Source organism: Pleuronectes platessa, chromosome 18 (genome assembly GCF_947347685.1).
Source record: "Pleuronectes platessa chromosome 18, fPlePla1.1, whole genome shotgun sequence".
Taxonomy (NCBI): domain Eukaryota; kingdom Metazoa; phylum Chordata; class Actinopteri; order Pleuronectiformes; family Pleuronectidae; genus Pleuronectes; species Pleuronectes platessa.
This window is the reverse complement of record NC_070643.1, coordinates 3,339,143-3,359,417: the sequence shown is the minus strand read 5'-3', so window position 1 is coordinate 3,359,417 and position 20,275 is coordinate 3,339,143. Positions and strand designations below refer to the sequence as shown.

Sequence of the window (20,275 nt, the reverse complement as noted above, 5' to 3'; positions counted from 1 at the left end):
AACACAGATCTGCCAGATTTTCAGAGAGTGTTTTTTCCAACTGAAAACAAAGAATTTGTCCTGAGAGGCATCATTTGCTGCGTCCTTGCACCTGATTAACATATGCTGAGTGAATTTAGCAAGTTAGAGAGATCAGTGCCAAAGCAGGAACAAATTGAACGGATGGACAATAATTCTCTGTAAAGTCTAAATATTACTATCTTGCCTTAACAGCCATGGGGATACAGAACACAGGAGAGGATTTTATTTGGCCACTTACTAATCTTGGTCAAATATTTCTCCAAGTGGATCGTTGTATGTGCACTGAGAGAAGCCACTATTCTGGCTGCAGACAGCGGGTTTGTCAGTGAGATATTTGCTGAGTGAGTTGTTAGTGCGTGTTATTTCAGTCTCACCACCCACAAACAAATGCAACAGAGCAAGTGAACAGGACACGATATGTGTCTGTGTTGATGATAAGTGCACGACACAGGGAAGGTCTGTCACCCAGATCTACTTTTACGAAAGCACAGGCCTCAGCCTTTTATGATTCGGAGCTTTGAGATTGATGATCTGGTTAAGAGTTAAGTCTCAAGCTTTACTTTAGAATTTTGAGTTTAATTAAACTCTACACTAAACTAAATAACCCTCTTTAGAGGGCCATTTTGTGTCAGTCATCTGCAAAGGAATGTCGACCAATGGCTGACTGAATGGGATACTGTGAACAGGTGAACTTACAACCTTTTCACACTTGGGGTATCGTCAATAAGTGCCTGTTCCTGATGCTTTGGACAATTACGAAAATAACCCACAGTCTGACGACCAGACTGACAACCCTGTTAAAGAAACAGGAAATATGAAGAGAGACTTGTCCTACAAAGGACTGACCTTAGCTCAGGTTATACAGTCGACCTACCTTATGAACTAAGATCAGGACTTACGTAGGTGGACACTCTATTACCATTACCAATGGACTTGACCTGAAATAGGCACTTGTGACTTGTAACCTTCTGCATTCACGTAATCACTAAGGGCAGTCTGACAGTAGTAACGCCATAATGGCAACTGTTCTAAGTCAATGCTGTGTGTTCATATAAAAACATATTTAAACTTTAAAGGACTCATCGTATGCCCATTTTACCACAGTTGATATGATTTATATTTTTGGGTCGTAATCCCTCTCAACGCCATCTAGCGTATCGTTTCTGACATAGAGGAACCACAACAAATCGCGGGAGTTGTTTTTTTTCAGAGTTTTTGGGACGGTAGACATGCCAGATACCCAAATGAACGTGTAGAAGCACTACAAAAGTGGAATTTTCATAATATGTCCCCTTTAATAAATCAGTGTTAGTTGTCTCCACAAATATGTCATAAAGTTTTATTCTGTTTTGGGAAATGGAAATAAATATACACATTAAAGTTTGTTTCCTGACAGACTAAGTGAGTATTTAAATTTCAGTTGGTAAAAAAACATTTTGAGGCACGTTAGGAGGTGTTCCCTTGATGTGTTTGGATTAAATTATAATATTTAGAACTTTTTACATAAGGCCTAGTTATATTTGTACATAGATGCACCCCTTCTCTTTTCCTATTCAAGGGTTTTGGCTTAGATCAGAGACCCCTGGCTTTTCACCAATATGGTGTCTCTCCATACATCTGCTTTACATGCAAGCTGCTTCTTACTTCACTCTGCCAACAACAGAGGGGAAGCATTTGGTGCATTTGGAGCAATGAGATGACAAATGTCTATCTCTCTCTCCTCTCTCCGAAACCAGCTCACACTGCAGTTGTGGAGGAAATAACATGGCTGACTTCTCCTTCTCTTACGATGAACGCCACTTGAAATTCCGACCAGCAAACTTTTCTAAATCTTAACACAGCACCATTATGTCAAGTTTATGCAAGTCTGCTTAAAGATTTTGCAGAACTTTTAAGTGTTTGATGCTGTCACTGTTTCATAACCAATCACGGTGACTTCTCCTTGGCGCCCAAACCTCTCCACAAACTCAGATAAGAGCGAGAATCGACAAATCATCTCATTTTAATTAACCTTGCTGGTCGTCTCGCTTTCTCATCCCTGTTTACAGAGGTAACATTTATCCTCAAGTCTACGGTGATGTGTGGACCGTAGACTTGTTAAATCTTCCCTCGAGTCACTGAAGTAACCGAATGTAAAGCTGCAAATTCAACATGTGCAAAAAGTCACACAGGGAAAATGAGGCCGATTATTAGATTACACCTGCAGGTAATTCCATAGAAGGACGAGGGTCCAGTAATTATAAGAGCTTGCCCCCCACCATCAGTAATTGAGTTTACTGTGATGAAGTACGGAAGAATGGAATCCAATTAGCAAAGACTGCTCTCCATTCTCTATGTAAATTGTGTTGTGTTCATGAGGGCAGCACCTGCGGCTCAGCATAGCTTTAAAGTCTGGCACAGTTTCAACCTGTTCTGATCTACGACTTGCTAGCATGAATGTCGAAGTATTCTTAGAACTTTGTTGTCTGAAAACCAAAAATTACTAGTACACCTTCCACAAATACTACTGTTTAATTTATTCCTCAACTTCTTTTAGATGAGACTGGTTATAACCAAATAACTGGTTTTAACCAAATAAAATATATTATTGTCTGCATGGCTTTCCCCTCTTCTTCCATGTCTTTGCCAAAGCGTTCGCTGGAGAGCCAATCATGGAAATCGATAGTTCGTCGATGACAAATATTATGTGTACCATACTCAGCATCTTAAATATATATACATATATATATGTGTGTATTTAGTCATAAACTAAAGTATTACAAAGTCAAATATTTACTTTAAGACATCACATTTTCAAATATCAAAGCAATCCATACATTATTTGCTTATATTCCCATCTATCCATACATCCATTATCTGTGTCAATTAAACCCTGGATAGGCAGCCTAGTTGCTTAGAGTTTTCCAAATCAAAAGTGTTGATTTGACCAACTGACTTACCAAACCACAGATTGTCATCATCCACAGAATGGCTGGTGGAAGCATGGATGATTCGTCCCGCTTCAGAATGATGATGTGAACTCCGTCGGGAGTGTAGTAGGAAAATGTTGTTGTTTGTTCGTTGCTCACAACACAGTCAACCAAATGCCTCAAACCAGAAAGTCACTGAGTCAGAGTATTCAGGCCTACAACATTTTGAGAAACCAATTCTCTTTTTGTGGCGAGGCAGTTTTTTAATGTCATGTTTGCTTTGTCTTTTCTCAAGTTCCTGATGTCTAAATGAAACATTCACTCATTTGAAACCAAGCCTCTTCATCTTCCTCTTCCTGCTTGCATTTCTTGCAGCCATTGAAACACAGAGCACCAGTTCTGAGGAGCTCGTCCCCAGCCCACCATCTCCGCTGCCCCCTCCCAGAGTCTACAAGCCTTGCTTCGTCTGCCAGGACAAGTCCTCTGGATACCACTATGGAGTCAGCGCTTGCGAGGGCTGCAAGGTAGTACTCCCATACCTCTTCAGATGAAATGGCATGCTTTGTTGTCTCTGTGATGCTCTTTCCGATTGTTGTTTATTGAACACTTAAGTGTTTGTTCACACAACTGCCTCTTGAGAAAGCGGTAAGTAAAATGGAGAGCTCTAGTTTCTTGGTCATTTTTTTTCATTAAAATTGGGGATTGTTTGCTGTGCTGGTAATCTGAAACTGATCTGATCATTAATATTTGACCCCTTCTGAACATTATATAAAGTTTATTTTTTATTTTTGAAAGAGTGGAAGACAATTATTAACCCCTTGACTAAAAATGTATGTTTGTAGACTTTTGTAAATATAGTCTGAAGACCATTGAAGATGAGTATAAAAACACATATATTCACTTCATGTCCCAGGACTCAGGAGCTGCTTTCGAAAGGCATCATTGCCCCTATTTTGGTCTTGTCTTTTGAAATCTGGCTCAGTAGTCCGCACAGGTTCCCCACTGCAGAAAATCTTAAATGGCCTTTCTCTGTTGGGTTTCCATGTTCTTCCCATTCATGCATGGTCTCTACTCAAAAGACATGCCAGTTAGCTGAACTGGTGACCAATAAAGACTCATTTGTGATGTTCGATTATTGTAGATATGACATTTCATTATATGAAAAAGAAAGGAAGTGGACCTTTAGTTCCTTTCTTACTATTTTTAAAATCAACAATTAAGTTTTATGCTTAACCGATGCCTAAAAAGGGTTGTGGATGAATTTATAATATATGTCAAAAATAGCTATACAGTATATTGAGAGAACTGGATCTGCTGATGGTGACAAAACTTTAAATTGGACCAAACAAAGAACCATTGCTCAATTTTAAAATGTCATTCTGCAAAACTGTTTTACATACTTCAGGTTTATGTGTACTGGATATACAAAAACACATTATTAATTTATATTTTTGGCAAGTCATAAATTCATCAATACTGAATGCATCTGCAAAATGACAGAAAACATACGTGTAGTAACTCCACATCACTAATAAACTGGTTTATGGTTGGGTTCAGACTCTCACAGCTTTTTGTTAATGTTTGGGAAAGGTTGGCTCAATACAGAAAAAAGTCAAACGTGATTTCAGAGACAAGCAAAACATATTGTGTTACAAAAATGAGTTGTACTGTTGCACATGCAAGTCTTTTTGGTTAACCATTAAATATGAACCACAGACTAAATTCCATATACCTCACTTGTGTGTGGTCAGCCACAGAAGACCTGTAGGATTATGAGTAAAGTCAAACTGAGAAAACGTGTTGTGACATGACAGCGTCTCTGCTCAGTCTCAGTCTGCCATCCCCAAATGCTCTACTTTTAGAAATTCCTCCCAACATCTGCCCTGCCAGCATTTCTTCAGTCTTCTGTCTTTCCTTGAGCTCTTCCAGCAGCTGTTGCTAGGCAACCGCTCACGCCCCGTATGCACATACTGTATATATAAACAATATTGAGTAGGCCCATCAGAGAATAGGCTGCTGAGTATGGATTTGAAAGCATTACTAGAGCATTGCATTGGAGCACTTTATATGTAAAACTGTGCTGAGCACTAAACAGTAAATATTGGATCTATGTCGTCAGTGGGAGTAGTAATGGATTACATTTTTGGGAGAATACCACATGTACAGTAAACCTCACAGACATCCTGTATAATTATTTCTGGGCTATGCATATTTTTTTTTTCCATGTAGCCACGCTGCAGTGTGATGTCCTCTCTCCTCCCCACCTCTGTAATTGCAGCAGTGGTATGCCAGGAATCCTTTGGAGTTTTTGGCCCCAGAGGGAGGTGGTGATCAGTTCACTCACCACAGTCTCTGGGTCAAACTAAGTTGTCTGGGGTCTCCCATGCGGTTTATGTGCCAATATAAGCCTCATCATAAAGGCCTGTTTTGACCTCTGACATCTCTGCTCTGTAGTGTGATTAAGCCCTCTTAATATTAAAACACTGGAATTTATCTGTAATGCTAAAAATAAACAGTGCAGTGTGTCCCCAGCAGCTTAGTTTATACAAATGAGTGAAACATCATCATCACATGACTGTGGGTCTGAGCACATGGAGCACAGATTATGATTCCCTAATGACAGGTGGTGAATGAAGTGAAATTTAAAGTCTAAGTGCTGCTGAGATTATGAACAATATGAGTTTCTATGGCCCTGACTTAAGCAGCAGATTATATAATATATATAAAATCTAAAACAGACATATATATTATATATGTTTGTGTGTGTGTGTGTGTGTGTGTTTGTAAAATATATTTTCTACTCTCTCCTCTCTCTGTATTGTATTCCGTCTCCATGGTGCATGCATTGTTGTGCGTAGTGTGCCGGGGAAAGCCCCATCTATTGGATAGATGCAGTCAAGCATACACTACAGCTGTAGCTTTTAGCCTTTTACTGCCCAGTGAATGAGCCAATTAGAGCCACAAATAGACTCAAAGACAGAAAGGGAGTGAGAGTGTGTAAGTGTGTGTCTGCATGGGGTGGTCACATGCGTGCACTTATCCTGCAGTATTATACGTTTCACGTTGCACAGACGGCCAGTCCCAGCTCTGTGAGTGTCCCTACATGTGTTGTTTTTCATAGGCTTTGAACTTCAAATAAATGGCAACATGTTTCTTTTAAGTCCAATGCCACAGTTCCCTCCCCCAGAAATGGCAGTAATGGAGATCAATACCAGTAAATATGTTTTCATTAATTAATCAAACTGTAACAATAATAGAAGAGAAGCCATGAGTTAGAAAATACATTTTACAAATATACTTAAATTTTAGTTCTTTCTTCTGTCTATGCAGTTCTGCAAATCTATGTTAACATCTGACTCTGGCTAATTCTTACTTTAGTACTTTGTTTGGATGTTGTGTTTTTTTTTTAATTTATTTGCCACATTTTTTTCATCATACAGCTGCTGCAGGACATCATGTTTTACAATTGGTCAATAAAAATCAGCTAGTAGGAGCCTTTCACAGACACATTGTGTTTATTTTACGATTTGCACAGATATGAAAGTTTTCTTTTACAGAATAACCAAAGCAGAAATGCTTGATACATTGTCGATTGACTGGTCTAAGGAAGTTTAATTTTTTTGTCTGTTGAGTATCAACACATATCATATTTCAACAGTCTCTTTCCAGGATCACTTACCCCTTTTTTAAGCGATTGGACATTCTTGATGGTGCAGGACCTCAATCAATTCCCGGGTTGCAGGCCGGAGGATTGAGGAGAGCAGAGAGGAGGAACCGTTAGCAGAATGTAAAACCCCCAGGGAGTGAAAGCCAGGGCTTTTTCACATATGATTTTTGGACGTGTGAGTAGAACAGGTGCAAATATTCAAATTAATTCTGCCGCGGTGTCAGTTTCTCGATATGGTCCCTGTTGCTTCACTGTCACATCAATTCTTTAATCACTAAAGTCCTTTCTCAAGCAGGAAAAGGAATTAAACAACACAGCTCCTTGCAAGCTAATATCCTATGATTTACTGTGTTTACTGTGATCTCTGGGGTTTGGATCAGACAAAACAAACATGCCAACTAGGATATAAAAAAAAGAAGAAGTCTCTAATTGAGGTAAAATAAAACAATCAAGTGTTTGTATTTTATATCCAAAAGGTTTAAGGTCAATTTAACGTTGACTTCACTCAAAACAACACTCTTCTTGACATTATTCAACACCATTGAAAAAATGTTTCCTGCAACTTAATTATTTGACAGGATCATACAGCCACAAGAAAGTCATTCTAGTCTTCCAATAGCTCATCAATAAATATATAGTTGTAATCTAATAAATTATTTTCAGTTTGTGAAGTTAATTCTTAATATTTAAGAAGCTGGACCAGCATGAGAGTAAACCTATGAATGGCAGTAAGCAGCATTTCAAGGTGTAAGTTGTGCTCTGATCAGAGTTTGATCGCATTAATGCCTGAGTAGCTGTGTGATCCAGCAGCAGACTCCCTGTGTGGACAGGGCTGATTTGAATTGTTAAAACATGGTGCAGGCATATGGGCGTCCAGAAGTACATGCATATGCAACAGATGACAGTTTTTATCCGCGTTGACCCAAAGTCAAGAATTCCTCCAAAGTCAAGGCAGCCTTCACGTCCAGTCACCCCTGCACTTCCTGCCTGTCTGACGTGTTTGACAGCGTCCTTCTGAAAACCCCTCCAAATGTCACAGGTGCTGTGGGACCACTTTAAAGATGCCAGAAGGAAGCTGATATAAATGCATGTTGCTGTGCTGATGTCTGGTTTCTTTGCTGTAACTAACACATGAGGGGGAAACGGCTGAATATAAGTAGTCTTCTAGACTCCATCCCGTTGAATTTAGCTTTCCAAGCATGAGGAAGTGCTGGCTCTCAGATTTCTGTCCGCTTGTAAAGCCTCGCATTTTGGCATCACTTAAATGTGTCTCTGCTAATCAAATACACCACAGTTCTCAGAGGAGAGGAAATTTAAAGGGTGAGTTCAGCCAGATTACAAAAACCTAAAATTCAATATTTTCCAGTTCAACTTCTCCAAGTATCCCTGTCTCCACAGAACACACTCTTTCAACAGATTTCACAGGGACTATTTCTTCACTTGGAAGTTGTTCTGATGAAAATACAGCAAGGCCTTTTGAATATTTGAAAGCCCCTTTTGGACATACATCTTGTTAAACATATGTGCTGGCAGTTTTACATTTGTTTACATGTCTCATACTGTATCTGAGACTCACAAGGAGTTTCCTGCCATTTCCCCCTATTTAACTGTTTTATCTCAAATGGAAAAAAGGTCTCCCCCATAAAGATGTGGGGTACAGGCGCCAGTTTGAATTATTTAGTTTAGTTTCTGAGAATTTATGGTTCTTAATCTTGGCTTGGCGAGTGTGTGTAACTACCATAAAACCCATGAGCCTCTGGGGCTGTTACTATCGAGAAGAAGCCATTCAGAGCCACAGATCCGAGCGGAAGTGTATTGAAATAATAGCATTGAATTCGCCCAGATTGACCATGATAGTAAAAGTCAAATCATTTAACCTGTAGATCAATAGTGTAACATTCAGCTTTGACCCACAGTTAGCTGAACTCATTAGAGAATTGTGCTTGTGCTGATTAAGTGTTTCTTGACAAAATAAAACCACAGAGTTGCAGCCTATGTGACATGCTGTAACATTTAGGTGCCTTTGAAAAAAATGTGATTTCTTCAAATGGAGGTGTGAATGTTATCCAGTGAGGATTCAGCCAGTGAGGGTTTCATGATAATCCAGGATGTAGAAGTAGTGAAGCACTGTCTCAAGCAATTGGATAGCAGCATGACTACTGTCCAATTTCAAAGGCTGAATGCGGCCAAAAAATGCTTCCCTCCGTCCCTGAGCAACGAAGGATCCAAAGGGTGTTTCCTTCTCTTTATTATTGTGTAATTGCCATTTTGCCCAATTCTAAATTCTCTATAGATTATGGATACTGAATTGATTGAACAGTTTAGGAAAAAACTCGCCTGAGAAGATAAACTTTATTCACTTTTTGTCAAGACAAAAACTAAACCATTAAGTCGTTGTTTCGAGGCAAAGATCAGAACAAAGGTATAAACCATTTCTATGATTTAAGTGGGCCATGGTGAGGGAGGAGACTAAGAACCCAGTGAGTTCTGGAAGGAATAAGATCATCTGGTGTGATGTGACAAACAGTGAACTCTTTGGGCAGCATTGAGGTGTGATGCTTCTCAGCAGCAGGGACAGAAGGACTGATCAGAATTAGGGGCAAGGATAAATTCAGCTCCACGTTTATTCAGCCTGACTCTGGGTTGATGGTTCTCTTTTTAGCACGACTATGACCCGGAGCATAGAGCCAAGACAAGGCTGGAGAGGCTTCAGGACAAGTCTCTGACTGTCCTTGAGTGGCTCAGCCAAAGCAGTGACTTAAACCCCGAACAACATCTGTGGAGAGGGCTGCAAATGTCACTTCACGGACACTTCCTGTCCCGTGTGACGGATCTTTTGAGGATCTGCCAGGAAGAATGAAATAAACTTCCTAAAATCAGGTGTGAAAACTCTGCACAGATTTTACTAGAAGACTTGAAGCTGTAACGGCTTCTAAAAGGTGTTCTAAATAGTACTGAATTAAGAGTCTCCATAATATTGAGAGATTTCAGTCTCTGATTCTGAATTGATTTGCAAAGATTTGTTTTTATTCATTTACAACTATTTTACACAATTCAAAAATACACACGTGGCTCTTTACAGCTATTCAATAATCTGGAAAGCATTTTTTTAGATGTGTGACTTTTATCGATGACTGTATGGATGAATGAATGATCTCCAGCGGAATACTTTTCATTCAGAAGTAAGCAGATATGAATTAGTTCCCAGCCCAAAGTCCAGTAATTCTCTGTGCAAAATCTGAATTCTCAAAGTGATGAGAAAAGCTTGCAGTAGTGTGTGACATATCTTTTCACACATCATGTGCCAAATACTGTGTAGGCATTGTGGCCTTGTCCTTAGGGGTCATGGCAGGTATGAATAAAGATGAGCACATGTCAGAATGAAAAATATGCAATCACTTTTACATATGAAGCAATATTATGTATTCCATGTCTGACAAACGCTAATTCAGAGTGTAATTGGTCAGTGCAGCAGCCCTACAGGATCAATGTCTGTATCAAGGTGGAGACACAAACAAATATCCCTAAACCTGGACAAACAAAACGAGAACTGCTGTGTCTGTATGACTAGTATCCAGAGAGGTTTTTTTTTTTCAGTGGCTTAGTTTCCCTTTTTTAGCATTGATGCAGAACAATTTACAAAATTACATCATAGCTTTGTTTTGCATAAGCCCTGAAATGTCCAGAAAGAAAGACGGCTTGAATCTGTACGCGTGTCGTCGGCGCTGACAGGCCTTTGGGGATGAAGACAAAACTTTGAGCCTGTGAGCCCTCCTCCCTCGCCCCCTGTTACGTGTTGGATCCTGAGATGTTGACACAGTGGGATTAGTTTGATGGAACTGGTTTGACAAGCGGGAGACCGTAACCTCTGTGAATAAAACACAATTCAGAATCCACACAGTGGCAAAGAAACACTCCTCTCTCTGAACCCCCAGCCCTCGCTGCTCTCTCCCTTTTCCACCTCACGCCCACATGCAGAGACTGGATAAAGGAATAAATTCACCTGCATTCAGCTACAAATCTCAGTTTCTCACCGAGGCAGAATTTAGAGATTTCAGAAAGACTTAATTCATTATTCACACGACCAACCAGATGCCTTGCATTTAAATAATGTATGTAGAAAATTAAAGCAGGTTCCACCTTCCACACAGAAAAACAACTTGTGAGTATTTAACGAGGTTTACGTATAAATCCAGCACTTTGTATAAAAGTGCTAAATAACTGCTGTGTATTTGCTGCTATTTACAATAATGTAATCCACTGCACGATGTGTTTTTATCAGATGACAATCATAGCTCACAACATCCTGTTTCAGATACGGCTGATCACAAAAGCTGCCTCAGTCAAAGTCTGTTGAAGTGGATATAACGCTGTGAATAGGTAGTCACGGTTTCTTAGTGACTCACATATTTATGTAGACATTTTTAAAGCACTCAGAAACACATGCTGTACCTGAGTCAAAGCTGTGAAACACTAAATAAGTGTTTTTTCCAAACCTGCAGAAAATCCCATAATACTCAATGGATGCGATGTTAATATGGATGGTACAACAGCAGAGAATAAGACAGAATATGTTAAAATTATCTTTTAATGTTGGGATCATGTCAGGTCTAACAACCACATAAATCAGATTTAAAGATAGCCTCTAAAATCAGGATGATTATTCTTTTGTTATAGTTTTCAACTTGTTTCTTTACTAGAACCATTGTTCACCCTTACAGCGAGTGCCAACCTATCCTAGCAGACCACTTCAAGCAGATCTGATTATGTGTCGGGGAAGAAGCCTTAAAATGTGGTTAATGCAGCAGCAGGGAATGAAAAAAAAACTATCCTGTAAGGAATAAGTTTAAGGAACATTTTGGGTAATATGGTGGTCGCAGGTGCTGGGGTTTGTAGGTGCAGGTAGAAGACTCACCATTTTTAAAACTTTAAACTTCTAACTTAACTTGTTTTTTAATAACATTTCCCTTTTGTTTTTGTGTGAATAAAAGTGTGGAGTTAATACAGTGATGTAGGTTTACTCTCTGTTGGAAGCACCACTCACAGCATGGAAGCCGCTGTACCATCAGATATCCTGCTGACTAACAGATAAACACATAAACAGGAGTAAAAATAAAACCTCCTTTGTGTAACAATGAATTATGCAGGAGTTTAAATATGGTAACAAGATAAAATATGCATTTTTCTGCTTTTGTGAGTACGGAGATTTTGGGATTCATCAACACAATAATTTCGACACAAATGACCCTGCGATGGATTCAAATAATATGAAGGTTTGATGAGTAATACTTTGAACAGAACTTGGTTTTAGTAGCCAGTCCCTTCCTCCCCAGATTGATAAAGCAAGATGGTTTCAAAACCTCAGAGAGAGCCACATGTGAGGGATCCCTCTCCACTAATAACATAAGAGATCTCCAACTCTGAGTATTTCCCCATTGCTGCTAGGGATGGGGGGGGAAATCGATTCAGTTAGGAATCGCGATTCTTGTGAATGAAGATTTTAAATCACAATGCTGCCTCCCAAATCGTATGCCAATTTTACCACAGTTGATATTGTTCCTTGAGGCTCCGGCGCTCCGCTAGCGTTAAGGCCGGCGCATGCTTCTGCGTTTTCACGGGCCCCGCAAGCGCAAGAGCCCTTCCGGTCCCCTTACGTGCTTAAGTATCTCTTCTTACGTGCTTACGTGCGTCGCCCAATTTTTCTAACTATATGGCAAAGCTACATGAGCCTCACGCAGCCCGCAAGGGATGTGATTGGTCTGCTAACTACATCCATTCCGGAGTCGCATTTCCGGTTTCATGCCACATAATACCAGCAGAAACAACGGAAGATTTAGAAGAACGAATATGGACCAAATAGAAGAGCGTTTGGCAGAAGAGATCCGAAAGTATGACCACTTGTATAACATGTCACTGACTGGCAGATTTGTCCGCCAGAAAAGCTGCAGTGGCTATGTAAATAAACATCGACGAAGAAGAAAGAAGGCGTCTCTAAGGTCGTCTTTGACAAAACACGTTACTCCGCCTAGTGTTCTGGTGGGGAATTGCTTTGTAACACGCGCAATGCTTGGAAAAGCATGAATGACAACAAGCGGCGTGAAAGGCCGCAGACGAAGTTGCAGAAGCATGCGTCGGCCTTTAGTGGTATACATTTCTTAATCTGTCCGGTTTTTTTCAGTTGATAGGGACTATACAATAATAGGGCACATTTTTATTTATATTCTCTATTGGCTGCCCGGCAGTAATATTTGAAATAAAACTTCAAATATAGTGAATTTAGTGAATTTAGTGAATTTAACTGTGTTGTATTTGAACTGTTTTCCATGGTCCAGTATTTCAAAAAAAACAAAAAAACTAAAGAAATCGTAAGAAATCGTAATATCGAATTGCAATACTTACAGAATCGCAATACCCACAGAATCACAATACACATCGTATCGCCACCTACAGTGCCTTGCATAAGTATTCACCCCCTTTGGACTTTTCTACATTTTGTCATGGTATAACCACAGATTAAAATTTATTTCATCGTGAGTTTATGTAATGGACCAACACAAAATAGTGCATCATTTGGAAGTGGGGGGAAATATTACATGGATTTCACAATTATTTACAAATAAAAATCTGAAAAGTGTTGAGTGCATATGTATTCACCCCCTTTACTGTGAAACCCCTAACAAAGATCTGGTGCGACCAATTGCATTCACAAGTCACATTTGCAAGTCACATAATTAGTAAATAGGGTCCACCTGTCTGCAATTTAATCTCAGTATAAATACACCTGTTCTGTGACGGACTCAGAGTTTGTTGGAGATCATTACTGAACAAACAGCATCATGAAGACCAAGGAGCTCACCAAACAGGTCAGGGATAAAGTTGTGGAGAAATATGAAGCAGGGTTAGGTTATAAAAAAATATCCAGAGCTTTGAACATCTCTCTGAGCACCATAAAATCCATCATAAGAAAATGGAAAGAATATGGCACAACCGCAAACCTACCAAGAGGAGGCCGTCCACCCAAACTGAAGAGTCGGACAAGGAGAAAATGAATCAGAGAAGCAACCAGGAGGCCCATGGTTACTCTGGAGGAGTTGTAGAGATCCACAGCTGAGGTGGGAGCATCTGTCCACAGGACAACTATTAGTCGTCTACTCCACAAATCTGGCCTTTATGGAAGAGTGGCAAGAAGAAAGCCATTGTTGAAAGGGATCCATAAAAAATCCCGTTTGGAGTTTGCCAGAAGCCATGTGGGAGACACAGCAAACATGTGGAAGAAGGTGCTCTGGTCAGATGAGACCAAAATTGAACTTTTTGGCCTCAATGCAAAAGGCTATGTGTGGCGAAAACCCAACACTGCCCATCACCCTGAGCACACCATCCCAACAGTGAAACATGGTGGTGGTAGCATCATGCTGTGGGGATGCTTCTCTTCAGCAGGTACAGGGAAACTGGTCAGAATAGAGGGAAAGATGGATGGAGCCAAATACAGGGAAATCCTTGAAGAAAATCTGATGCAGTCTGCAAAAGACTTGAGACTGGGGCGGAGGTTCATCTTCCAGCAGGACAATGACCCTAAACATACAGCCAGAGCTACAAAGGAATGGTTTGGATTAAAGAATGTTAATGTCTTAAAATGGCCCAGTCAAAGCCCAGACCTCAATCCAATAGAGAATCTATGGCAAGACTTGAAGATTGCGGTTCACAGACGGTCTCCATCCAATCTGACTGAGCTTCATCTTTTTTGCCAAGAAGAATGGACAAACCTTTCCATCTCTAGATGTGCAAAGCTGGTAGAGACATACCCCAAAAGACTTGCAGCTGTAATTGCAGCGAAAGGGGGTTCTACCAAGTATTGACACAGGGGGGTGAATACTTATGCACCCAACAGATGTCAACTTTTTTGTTCTCATTATTGTTTGTGTCACAATAAAATTTATTTTGCACCTCCAAAGTACTATGCATGTTTTGTTGATCAAACGGGAAAAAAGTTTATTTAAGTCTATTTGAATTCCAGTTAGTAACAGTACATAATGGGAAAAAGTCCAAGGGGGGTGAATACTTATGCAAGGCACTGTAAGTATCGTGATAGTATCGTATCGGGAGGTCCCTGCCGATTCCCGTCCCTAATTGCTGCATTGTGTAGTTGGAAAAAACTAACATATGCACCAACCCAAAGGTAGGAGACAATGGATCCTTTTCTGCACATTTAGCTGGACTGTCTTTTTGTTGGCTATCCTGTCCACAGTCTAAAATGATTCAGCTGTGTGTGTGGTAAAGGGGCCACTTCTCAGCACCCATTGACTGTTTAGCAACACCTATCTGAGAGGACAAAGGGGAAAGGAAGGTTTGGCCGATTTAATATTTGCTTTGTTCCAGGATGCTACTGTGACATCTAATTGCGACGAATATCACATTTATTACCTTTAAAAGACCTACATGCAGTGCCTTCCACCCTGCTCCTACCTTCATCCATAGCAGTGCTCCGGCCTGCAGCACCCTCCTCACATCTCATAATCCTTCTCCCCCCGGGTGCTTTTCATATCTTTATTTACTCCCTGCTGTCCACTGCTGTTGCAGGACGCCGATGATGAAGAGCCCAGTTGAGCTGACTAGAGAAATAGAGAGGGAAAAAAGGACATGGATCTGCCGAGGCCATTCTCTGAGTGCGTTCTGCCTGTCACCATAATCTATACAGCTCCCCTCGGTGCTAACACTCACTCTCATAATGTGATTTGTCAACGTTGTACAACATAAAAGAAGTGCAAGGCACTAATAGAGAGAGAAAAATCTGACAGAGAGGGTCAACACTGCAGAAGTATGACATGAAATAGATATGATTGTTATGCCACCGCATCCTTGTACTGTCCCTGCAGTGCAATTTGCTGCTCAACTGCTGAAACTGCTTTGTGTCTTTTTACAGTCATTAGTAAAGGGCCAGTTCAAAGTCTTGAATTTTGTGCATGTTATATATGCGGCAGTGGCTGAGGGGTAGAGCGGTCGTCCTTCAACCAGAAGGTCGGCAGTTCGATCCCAGTCTTCCCCATCTGCATGCCATAGCGTCCTTGGGAAAAACCAAAAGTGCTGTTCATAGATGCACTGTATGTGTGTGTGAATGGGAGAATGGCAAACTTTACTGTAAAGTGCTGTGAGTGGTAATCAAGACTAGAAGAGCAACTTTATAAATTAACGGGAATTAACGGGAAAAAAACTGGAAATTGTGTGGGTAATTTATACTAACTGAAATTACCTTGTCATACACAGACATAAATATAGACATTTTGTTTTGTCATAGGCTGATTTGAGCCCTGAGGAAACTTTGGGCACTTGACTATACGCTCCTGCATCTTTGTGTCATTCTCAACATAGGTCTTTGCACAGTATTTGCAAATGCACACAGCCTTTCCTTCTACATTGGCTGGGGTGAAATGTCTCCACACATGAAATAGTGCACTTGGAAGTGTTCTGTAGAAGAAGATGAGTACAAACTTTGTAAAAAAACACTAATGCAATGCCAGAGATATAAATAGTTGGCCAAACAATTGGAATCGTCTTTAAAAATATTTACAATTGATGGATAAATGAATAGGCTAGATCAGACCTGGGTATTGTACGGCCCCCTTTGGCTGTCTGTGACCGGCCCGCGTGAGGTCAACGGAATATTAGGAATCACACGTAAATAAGTGAGCATCATGCAAAGAATACAACAACATTTCTTTTATTTTGAAGGTGCCTTTTTTAAACATTTACCTGACGTACATCCTGAATGCCCGCGATCGGATGATGTGATGGCGAACGGAGTTAAGAAGAGATGTGAGTTAGCTATTAGTCCGCAAAAATGTCAGCCCACGTTAAGACAAGAAATATCGAACGAGACATGGACTGCTAAGTATTTATTTACTGAAGTCAAAGGGAAAGCCGTGTTCTTAGTTTGCCGAGAAAAGATCGCTGTTTTTTAAGGATTGCAATTTGAACCGCCACTACGAGACAAAGCACGGAGAGACTTTTACGGACGAAACGTAACGAGAAGGATCGAGGACATCGCGGGAAATCTCGAGCATCAGCTGCGGAAGAAAGTGGTCGATTTTGACTTTTTCTCCTTGGCTCTGGATGAGGGCTGTGATGTCCGCGACACAGCCCAGTTACTCATCTTTGTATGTTGGATGACGAAAGACATTGCGATTACTGAAGAGCTGGCAGCAATGCGGTCAATAAAAGGGACGACGACTGGGAGTGATTTGTTCACGGAGGTAACTGCATGCTGGGACAAGCTGGGACTCAAATGGGACAAACTGGCAGGTGTTACAACCGATGGCTGTCCAAATCTGACAAGAAAAAATGTCGGACTTTTGAAGCGGATGCAAGATAAAGTGAGGGAAATTAACCCACGGTCATGAAAAACCTTAGCCTGGATGCCAGACGAACTTAGCCCCGCCCACAACATTTTGGTCGGGCAGTTCGGTCTGGAGTCGCTCCATTGGGAAAAAATTATGGGGCGTGTTTCAACTGACCAGGAAGTAAAATTCCTCTTCGCTCAATTGGATAGACCTACAACCAATCAGAGCAACGTAGTATGTGACGTATGCTAAGCAACGCATTGTGAGTTATTTACTGGGTTCACACCGGACGCTTCAGCGCAGCGCCAAGCCTTAAATAACAGCTGGCTCCCATCCACTCCCATGTTAAAACTTTGTGCCGGTCACACCGGAGGCTGAAGCACCGCGAGGCAGCCTTGGCGCAGCGCGGTGCTTCAGCCTCCGGTGTGACCGGCACAAAGCCGTGCAGCGATCTACTGGATCAACGGGTGATATTATTAGCGCTGCCCGGCGGTTCAGCGTCGCTTCAGTGTCCGTTGTGAACAGCCAAGCGCCGGGGCGATAGGGATTAGCGCGGTGCTCTGGCGTCGCCTCCACGTTCTGTGTTCCTCTTTCAAATGGAATGCGCTGTCGATGTCTTCTAAAACAGACTCAATGGCAGCATCTACACATCTCAGCTCGCCAGCGGCAGGCATGTTTGTTGAAAACGAATTCAACCCGAGGGCACTGTGATGACGTGGTTGATTACGTTACCGTTGATCATCTGTCAATCATCGTATAAAGCCCGCCCTGACAATCTGATTGGCCCGGTCGGGCCATCATTTTTTCCCAATGGAGCGACTCCAGACCGAACTGCCCAACCAAATTGTTGTGGGCGGGGCTAAGTTCGTCTGGCATCCAGGCTAGAAAAACCTGGAATAGTCATGGAATTGTTAAATGTTTGTTTCCAGTCCTGGAAAAGTGCTTGAAAAAAATGTAATCTCAAAAGTTTTGGAGAAGTCATGGAAATTTGTTATATTCATATTTTCATGTCGTTAATTTACGCTGAGTTTTAATTAATTCATATGCTTTTAAAAGAGATACGCTCAAAATATAAACAGGCGTACTATATCGTACTAATTTAAATGTTCGGTGGGGAAGCAGGTGAGATAATGCACTACGCCAGGGAAGTGTAGATTTAACCATGCTTGGCTACAAATGGAAAAGTACATGCCATATGTTACAACAGACGTCAATCAAACTATTGTCTCTTTCATTTGTGTAATTCAAGGTTTACTGTATGCTTTGAAATTCTCATTGTTAGCTTAAATACTAAATTTAGTCTCTTTTGCATGTGTATACACTGAGATCACAAAATGTTTGGTCATGGAAAGTTTGTTTAAAGTTATTGAAAGTCATGGAAAAGTCATGGTTAGGGTTATGTCATGGAAATCCATTGGTCAAAATGTGTATGAACCCTGTGTATTATGCATCAGGAGGTGTTGTGCAAGTCAGTGCTCAAAATGAATCATGTTACTGATGTTGTAACTAAATTAGTTAACTTTATCAGGGCAAGAGCATTGAATCTCAGACAGTTTGTTGCACTTTTTGAGGAGCATGAGACTGAACATGGGGACATAGGCTACCACACAGCTGTCAGATGACTCAGTCTGGGCAAAGTGCTTAAAACTGTATGGGACCTGAGAGCAGAGATTGGAGAGTTTTGTGAAAAAAAAGACAAGGACATCCAAGAGTTCAGGAGGCATGCTCAGAAGAGGTAGGTTCTCTTTGGATCTACTTACATTTATGAACAAACATTTTCTGTGATGAAGTTTAACAAATCCAGATACAGATCCTCTCTCACTGATGATCACCTGTCAGCTGTCCTTTGCATATCCACCTCAGATATTCAACCTGACTTCAGTGCACTTGTTCAAGCCCAAAACAGACTAGATATCTCTCACTTAACAAGAAAAAAAACAACAACCAGCAAATGGGGTGATAAGACTATATGCAAATAGTAATAGCACTTTGTATACAGTTAATTTAAAGCTGATCTTTGGAATACTGCAAAAAAATTGCATATTTTGTTCACAACTGTTCTTGTAAATGTTGATTAAAGTGTGATATAATGTTGCCGTTATTACTTTGCCTGCCTCACTTTTTCATTGCCTAACCATAACATTTACTCTTAGCTGTAGAAGCTTATCAAATTATTATGAGTAGAATTGAGTTCAGCTGATTGGTCCGGCCCTCCACAACTGTCCATGTTTCTCATGTGGCTCCTCGAGAAAATGAATTGCCCACCCCTGGGCTAGATGGACAGATGAACAATCCTCAATCAGCATGTTAATATATTTTCCCCAGTAATATCATCGAAACTTACCTGACTAGTCCTGCACACTACAGCAGGCCTCAATAGCTCTGCTGTAGTGTGCAGGATGCTGGGAATTATCTGTGCATGTGAAATGCACAGTGCAGGTTTGAAATTCAACGTGCAGCATGTGCTGCATTCCATATATCTTTAGAATAGAGTTTTGAATGATGTTTTTATTGCGCAGCGTTTAACTTGCGAATATTATTTTTTTTCAAAATTCCCCAAATCTCGAGCTCAATATTCCCATGGCAAGTTTCCGGATATTTTCCGGAAATTTTCCGGAAATTGTCCGCCCCTTTGCAACCCTAGTTATGTATCACCTGGAGTGTGACTGTGTGTGTGGGCAGAGCTCAGGTTGTTTATGTGTTAAGTAGGTAGGACTATGAAGTGGAGGTGGTGGCTTAGGAGGTCGATTCATGGCTCCTCCAATCCTCAGGCTGAGTCGTCCTTGGGCAAGACACTTTGTCCCTGTGTGTGAATGATTCGTGATAAAAAGTGCTGCGTATAAAAGTGCTGTATGAATGCATAAATGGGTTCATGTGATTTGTATTGCAAAAAATGCTTTGAGTGGTCAGTAAGACTAGGAAAGTGCTAAATAAATGCAGTCCATGGACCATCATTTCCCGGGCGACAGGTTAGCTGTTATACTCTCGTTCAAATTGTCAGTTGTTGGACAATTGCTGGTTTTCTGTTTAGAAGGAGTAAAGTGCTGCACCAACAGACTTCCATTGGCGACAGGGTGTTTAAGAAATAAGCTTGAACTCACCTGAGCTAATTGAGACTGGTCTAGGTCAAAATTATTTTAAGATTGGTTAGTGTTTACTTTGAGTGGACTCCAAATGAGTTGGTGTGGCTACAACTGGTCAACTGTTGGTGGTTTCTTCCTGTTGAAAGGCATTGGTAGGTTTCAATATAATATTATTAAATTTGTGTTAATATTAATGACCAATCGATTTTTCTTACCTGCAACCAATCGACTGGTTGACAATTAGTCGCAATTTTTGTTAAT

At 40.7% G+C, this 20,275-nt stretch overlaps 1 protein-coding gene across 1 annotated transcript in view; it reads left to right on the top strand.

Annotated features, from left to right (window-relative positions):
- The window catches only part of LOC128462003 (retinoic acid receptor beta), a 126,591-nt gene that overhangs the window by 49,596 nt on the left and 56,720 nt on the right, over positions 1 to 20,275 (top strand). Inside the window, exon 2 of the mRNA XM_053447222.1 lies at positions 3,306 to 3,454. Coding sequence (XP_053303197.1) covers positions 3,306 to 3,454 — 149 coding nt within the window. The remainder of the gene's footprint in view (positions 1 to 3,305; positions 3,455 to 20,275) is intronic.